Below are 7,952 nucleotides of genomic sequence, written 5' to 3'. Positions count from 1 at the left end.
ACACGAGAGCTGCTGGGTCACCACAAGAACAGGAAGTCAGCGTGTCTGCTGGGACGTGCAGAAAAATCTCGTGTAGGTCCTCCTCCCCTTGCGCCACGAAAACAGCTGTGACTCGTCGAGGCGTGGACTCCACGAGACCTCTGAAGGTGCGCTGTGGGATCTGACACCGAGACGTCAGCAGCAGATCCTGTAAGTCCTGTAAGTTGTGAGGCGGGGTCTCCGTGGATCGGACTCGTTTGTCCAGAACGTCCCACAGACGCTGGATGGGATTGAGATCTGGGGAATCTGGAGGTCGAGTCAACACCTTGAACTCTTTGTCGTGTTCCTCAAAGCGTTCCTGAACAGTGTGTGCAGTGTGTCAGGGAGCGTCATCCTGCTGAGAGAGGACACTGATATTAGAGAACACCGTCACCATGAAGGGGTGAACTCGCTCTGGAGCGGTGTTTAGGTAGGTGCTGCGCGTCAAAGTGACATCCACGTGAACGCAGGACTCAGGGTTTCCCAGCAGAACATTACCAGAGCATCACACTTCCTCCACCGTCTCAACTTCTTCCCATAGTGCATCCTGGTGCCGTCTCCTCCACACACGAACCCAGCCTGCACGTGATGTAAAATAAAACGGGATTCATCAGACCAGGCCACCTTCTTCCACTGCTCCATGGTCCAGTTCTGATGTTCACGTGCCCATTGTAGGTGTTTCGGAGGTGTACAGGGGGTCAGCATGGGCACTCTGACCGCTCTGCAGCTACACAGATCCATACGCAGCAAGCTGTGATGCTCTGTGTGTTCCGACTCCTTTCTATCAGAACCAGCATGAACTTCTTCAACAGTTTGTGCTGCAGTAGATCTTCTGTGAGATCGGACCAGACGGACTAGCCTTCTCTCCTCATGCACATCACCGAGCCTTGTACACCCCTGACCCTGTCACCGGTTCTCCTTCCTTGGAGAACTTTTGGTAGGTACTAACCTCTGCACACAGGGAACACCCCACAACACCTGCGGTTCTGGAGACGCTCTGACCCAGACGTCTAGACGTCACAATCTGACCCGTGTTAAAGTCTCTCGGATCCTTACACTCGCCCATTTCTCCTGCTTCCAACACGTCAACGTCCACAACTGACTGTTACTCAGTCCATGACTCGCGGTTATGGAAGGAGAGAAAACACTGATCTTTTTGCCCCACGGAACCACCAGAGGCATCTTAAAGTTACATCGCCTGTTTCAAAGCACTGACACCGGAGACTCCTTCCGTACACGTGCTGTGAACGAGCTGTTACTGTATTAGAGCGAGCGCATTAATATAAAGCTGCACTACTGTCAGAGCTGCAGTTAGACAAAACTAATCAACACCTTCAGTCATTTATCTCAAATTAAACCTTGAAACTTGTAGAACTCGAGTATTTGTAAGACTTTTTCAGTGTGCGTGTGTGTAAATCTAGACCTTTACAACAGACAGCGGACAAAAATTTCACAGAAGTCTGTGTTTAATGAGAATCAGACGTTTTACCGTAATGAACATTTTAAAGACGATAGAATTTGGCAAAGGGTTGCAGGTGTGTTATGGCTGTATTTAATGACGTTATTTTTCCTCAATATCCAGACTAGGCGTGTGCCGGGATCACATTTAAAACCACAACACGTCCTCGAACTGATTTATGGGATACGTGTGATGATGAGGAAGAATATTCAGGTTGTTTCTGACAGCTTCCTGAACGACATGAAGTGACACACACACACACACACACACACAGTCCAGATGTTTCAGAAACGTGTGCCGTCATTAACGTTGTCTCCTGTGTCTCGGTGGAGTTCAGAAGATCATGGGAGGAACACCGCTTCCAAACAGCAGCCTCCAGGAGGACGGGATTCTCCACGGGACAGAGCCCTGAACCTGAGACAGGAAACAACATCATCATTCTCTTCATCATCATCATCTCGAATGAACTGACGCAAAAGCTGAGAAATGATTCAATACAGTGACATTCTGCCTCTGCACACAAGATTATTAAATGTTTTACTAAACTATTTTTAAAAATTTGCTAATCATATATATATATATATATATATTTTAATATAAATATTATTTTTTTAAATATATTTTTTTTAATATAAATATTTTTTTTTAATATAAATATTTTTTTTTTAATATAAATATTTTTTTTAATATAAATATATATATTTTTTTTAATATAAATATATTTTTTTTAATATAAATATATATTTTTTTTAATATAAATATATATATTTTTTTAATATAAATATATATATATATTTTAATATAAATATATATATTTTTTTTAATATAAATATATATATTTTTTTAATATAAATATATATATATATTTTTTAATATAAATATATATATTTTTTTAGTATATATATATATATATATATATATATATATATATATATAATTTTTTTTTTTTTTTTTTTTTTTTTTATATAAATACATAAGATATAAAATACACACACACAGTGTGTCACTGACCGGTTTGTCCAGCAGGTGGAGCCAGTCGTTCAGGTGATTGACGAGCGTGAAGGCATCGGGGATGTTGTCTCCCTCAGAGCAGAACAGCAGCAGCACCGCCATGGACATGTTCTCACTGCAGCTGAAGAACACACACACACTTCAGTTTCAGCTACTCCGTCACACTCCTCTGTCAATATTCAACTTTTACTGCACACTGAATCACTAGATAGACTGACAGAGAGAGAGAGACAGAAATACAGGTAGAGAAGATGGACAGATAGACAAACTGGTAAACAGACAGAGTGAGAGACACAAAGGGACAAAAAGGCAGAGAAAAATAGACATAGGCAAAGATACATGGACAGAAAGAGGGATAGAGAGAGACAGACGCCTACAGCCAGATGAACAGATGGCGAATGAGACAGACAGATAAACGGATCAGTAGAAAGAGAGAGAGACAGACAGCAGAGTTACACACAACTAAACGGAGAGAGAGACAGAATGAAACGTTTATATTTGTAAAGCTCGGATCCTCATCACTCTGATCCTCCTCCTCCCCCTCCTCATCACTGTGATGTACGTCAGTACCAGCTGTTGTAGAGAGCTTTAGTGACTCCTCCTCCCGGGATGTAGAGACGTTGTCTGTCTGAATCAGTAACTCCAGGGAAAGCGCTCACTCTCTCCATCTCCCTCCATCCCAGCCTCTGCAGCGTCCCCTCCGTCCCCTCCGTGTCCCCCTGCAGAGCGGGAGTGAGCAGGTATCTCAGAGGAGAGCTGCGTTATCACAACAACAACAAGAAAAACAACAACCAGGGAACCCATGTTATAAACAGATATACTGGACCATGCTTAAACAGAAATATATTTAAATGGACGTTGGTCTGTACGTGAGGAGCTGCTGGTCGTCTCGGTGGTGGGCGTGGCAGCTGGACAGCAGCACCGTCCTGGAAAACCCGCTGGTCTTAATCCAGGACTGCAGAGTCTTACGGAAAGATTTCGTCTTCGTCTGGAACAGAAGCGTCAAAATAAAGCCCGGTTCAGAGACTTTTATTCTGTATTGATTTTATTAAGCATCGAATTCAGTCCAGTTTGTGTTACGGTTTAAGTTAAATTCAGATTTAAATATAAACAAACAAGCACAGATTCAGTCGCTGCCATTTCAGCCAATCAGCAGTCCAGAAATGATTTCTGCCCCGCCCACTCCCACCCCTATCCTGGGTCTGAATGTGAAATTTACACACAAAAAAAACATTTCTCTATTGAACTATTCGCTACTATTACCTACAAACCTGTAGAACCGTTAAGCAGTTGTGAGCGTTGCCATGGAAACAAGAAAAATCCGAATCTTAGAGACAGGAAGCGGAGTTACTGTTAGCTTTTTATCTGTTTCCATTTAATGCTCCATGAAACGAGTTACTTCCTGTTCTCACTTCCGTTATAGCAGCTATAAACACTCGTTCCCTCACCATCCCTCTCTCTATTCTCTCTCTATTCTCTCTCTCTCTCTATTCCCTCACTCTATTCTCTCTCTTCATTCCCTCTCTCTATTCCCTCACTCTATTCCCTCTCTCTATTCTCTCTCTCTATTCTCTCTCTCTATTCCCTCTCTCTATTCCCTCTCTCTATTCTTCCTCTCTCTATTCCCTCTCTCTATTCCCTCTCTCTATTCTCTCTCTCTATTCCCTCTCTCTATTCTTCCTCTCTCTATTCCCTCTCTCTATTCTCTCTCTCTATTCCCTCTCTCTATTCTCTCTCTCTATTCCCTCTCTCTATTCTCTCTCTCTATTCCCTCTCTCTATTCTTCCTCTCTCTATTCCCTCTCTCTATTCTCTCTCTCTATTCTCTCTCTCTATTCCCTCTCTCTATTCTTCCTCTCTCTATTCTCTCTCTCTATTCCCTCTCTCTATTCTCTCTCTCTATTCCCTCTCTCTATTCTTCCTCTCTCTATTCCCTCTCTCTATTCTTCCTCTCTCTATTCCCTCTCTCTATTCTCTCTCTCTATTCCCTCTCTCTATTCTTCCTCTCTCTATTCTCTCTCTCTATTCCCTCTCTCTATTCTTCCTCTCTCTATTCCCTCTCTCTATTCTTCCTCTCTCTATTCCCTCTCTCTATTCTCTCTCTCTATTCCCTCTCTCTATTCTTCCTCTCTCTATTCCCTCTCTCTATTCTCTCTCTCTATTCCCTCTCTCTATTCCCTCTCTCCAAGTTAATGTTTTTTTAAAAACGCAGCTTGTCACGTTACAGAGAAACCGTAAAGAAGCGTAACCTCCTCCGTCCTGACTGTTACGCAGCACTGACACTGGAGACTCCTTCCATACACGTTAAACAAACACACGTCTCCTTGCAGAAAACGTCACCGTATCAACAACTACGCAGGTTTTTAATCCGTTCACGCGGACCGTCCACCGTGAGTGAGCTGTTACTATAGAAACGACAGCGTACTGGGTGTCAGTGAGGGGACGAGACTGACCGGTAAAATGGGCGTCCGTATCTGCAGCACGGCCAACTGCAAATCCCCGCGACAGTACACTACAGAGGAGAAAAACACATTCACACCGCGTTAATTACATAAACCGGATTACACCGGAAAACGCTACACAAAATGGGGACGAGTCCCAAGTGGCTTCTAGTCCCTATAGACGTGCACGTCTTCTCCTGTTCTCGTGCTGAAGCGTGTAGTGTTCAGGAATGATTAATAAACACTCAGGGCACTACACAGTGCACTTCATAATCACTGGACCTCGTACTATCACACTTACACGGTACCTTATTTTAGTGCATTAGGTAACGGTGTTACGAGCACACTGTAAGACGTTACTTCATACCCTTTGTAGTGTACTTACAGGGTTAATAGAGAACTCTAGCCACAATGAAGTGCACACTACATATCAGATATCAGTGCGTATGTGATGTAGTGCCCTAGGTAGTGCGGGTAATCCAGTTTAGGCTGCATAAGTGCACTACATAGGCTGTATATGTGTTATTTCATGAGCTCTATCCTAAATGACTCTAATGAGCAGCTAGTGCACTAACTAGGGTGCAGTGCCAATCATTTAAACCCTATATAAAGCACTTAGAGCTGCACAGTCCCAAACAGCTCCCTATTTGATACATAAGTGCACTACCCAGGGCACAGAATACCTCATGGGTAACTATGGAAACGTATGTTTCCTGTTGCATGGAGTGATTATGTAGTGGACTGCCACGCTGTTGCACCCTTCGGTATCGTCTTCTATTTCATTTCATTCTGTTTTATTTTCAATTCCACGGCATTCCATGAGATTCCGTTGTATTCTATTCCCGTCCACTTCCTGCTGTCCCCTGGAAAGACCGGCCCTGTGACCTCCCTGACGTCTCTGCTGTTTGTGAGTGATTTGATCTGACCTTCAGCGTTAGTGCTGAGCAGAGCCGCGTCCTCCTCGCCGCTGCTGTAGGGATTATTCCCCGCCATGGGGATCAGACAGTCCGTGTGGAAGTGTCCGACTCTCACCATGTCCAGCGTGGAGATGATTAGATCTGCAGCCAGCTGTCCCACATTCCCCACCGACACCGCCGGCTGAAAAACAATTACAACTGCATCACCATTACACCGCTACACCACCATTACATCACCATTACACCACCATTACACCACCACACCACCATTACACCACAATTACACCACCACACCACCATTACACCACCACACCATTACACCACCATTACACCACCATTACACCACTACACCACCATTACATCACCATTACACCACCACACCATTACACCACCATTACACCACCATTACACCACTACACCACCATTACATCACCATTACACCACCACACCACCATTACATCACCATTACACCACCACACCATTACACCACCATTACACGACCATTACACCACCATTACACCACCATTACACCACTACACCACCATTACATCACCATTACACCACCATTACACCACCATTACACCACAATTACACCACCACACCATTACACCACCATTACACCACCATTACACCACCATTACACCACCATTACACACCAACACAGTGGGCTGAACACCATTACATCCCCATTACACCACAATTACACCACCATTACACACCAACACAGTGGGCTAAACACCATTACATCCCCATTACACCACAATTACACCACCATTACACCACCACTACACCACCATTACACCACCACTACACCACCACACCATTACATCACCATTACACCACCATTACACACCAACACAGTGGGCTGAACACCATTACATCCCCATTACACCATAATTACACCACCATTACACCACCACTACACCACCACACCATTACATCACCATTACACCACCATTACACCACAATTACACCACCACACCACCATTACACCACCATTACACCACCATTACACCACCACACCATTACACCACCATTACACACAAACACAGTGGGCTAAACACCATTACATCCCCATTACATCCCCATTACACCCCCATTACACCAGCACACCATTCCACTGCACAGTGACATGCAGTGTGAGAAAGTACAGTACGCGTCTTTATTTCTGTTGAAACTCACCGTGATTAATGTAAAGCCTGTAAAACTCGGAGCTCGCTCTCCCGTTGACACAAACATGGCTCTTTATCTCTTAATTTACTGTTAGATAATAAACCGGGTGCAGAAAACCCCAATCAACTGTAACTGGCGTGTTTTCGTTTCACATTTGAACCCGGAAGCACTGATTCTCACTGAAAGGCCCTTTACCGCTGACGGTCGTCCTTCTGTCTGCCTGATCAAAATATCAATCAGAAAATTAAAATATATATAATATATACACGTACTTATTATAAACATTGGAGCATAAACATCGGTATAGATAGTTATTTTAATAACTGAGGACAAATGTGTAAGTAGAAAGGTTTAGGTTACGGATTAGTTTGAATTTAGATCCGGCAGTTGGCTTTGAGGCGCGTGACAGAGACAGAAATTACAAAATTAAAGTCTCCGCTTCACATTCAATCAGTTCGGAAATAAATACAGCATCTGTGGGATTATTACTGAAAGAAACAGAATAAATGGAGCAGCAGTTCAGACTCATTAATATCATTCAACAGCTTCAGGTTCTAAAGTTCGCTCGGATGATGAAATGTGTACATGTTAAAGTGTATTCATCATATTTACACCTTTCTTTCTTTCTTTCTTTCTAGACTAGATTATTTATTTGCTTGCTTGTTTATTTATTTATTTATTCATTTATTTATTTATGAAATATAAAGTAGGATATATTAAATATTAGACAGTAGCTGTGCAGTTCTCTTTTTTGTTCTTTAAATATATTTGTTTGTTTGTTTAGCTATTTATTTGCTCATGAATTTGTTTATTTATGTAATTATTTGTTTAGTTATGTATTTGTTTGTTTGTTTGTTTAAATATTTATTACTTTTGCTTGTTTTTGGTATTTATTTGTTTATGTATGTGTGTGTTTGTTTGTTTGTTTGTTTAA

The 7,952-nt window shown here is 42.6% G+C and overlaps 1 protein-coding gene across 1 annotated transcript; it reads right to left on the bottom strand.

Moving 5' to 3' along the window:
• Positions 1–1,397: 1,397 nt before the first annotated feature.
• Positions 1,398–7,185, bottom strand: psmg2 (proteasome (prosome, macropain) assembly chaperone 2). Its single transcript, XM_053612948.1, has 7 exons — positions 7,028–7,185; positions 5,855–6,026; positions 4,941–4,999; positions 3,358–3,476; positions 3,059–3,244; positions 2,489–2,609; positions 1,398–1,891 (listed from the first exon to the last, which is right to left on the bottom strand). Exons 1-7 carry the CDS (start codon positions 7,082–7,084, stop codon positions 1,811–1,813), a joined length of 795 nt encoding a protein of 264 aa, XP_053468923.1. The 5' UTR covers positions 7,085–7,185; the 3' UTR covers positions 1,398–1,810.
• Between the last annotated feature and the right edge of the window lie 767 nt (positions 7,186–7,952).

Source organism: Ictalurus furcatus, chromosome 24 (assembly GCF_023375685.1).
Source record: "Ictalurus furcatus strain D&B chromosome 24, Billie_1.0, whole genome shotgun sequence".
In the NCBI taxonomy this organism is placed as follows: Eukaryota; Metazoa; Chordata; class Actinopteri; order Siluriformes; family Ictaluridae; genus Ictalurus; species Ictalurus furcatus.
Note: the sequence above shows the minus strand (reverse complement) of the source record. Positions and strands in the feature narration are given on the sequence as shown.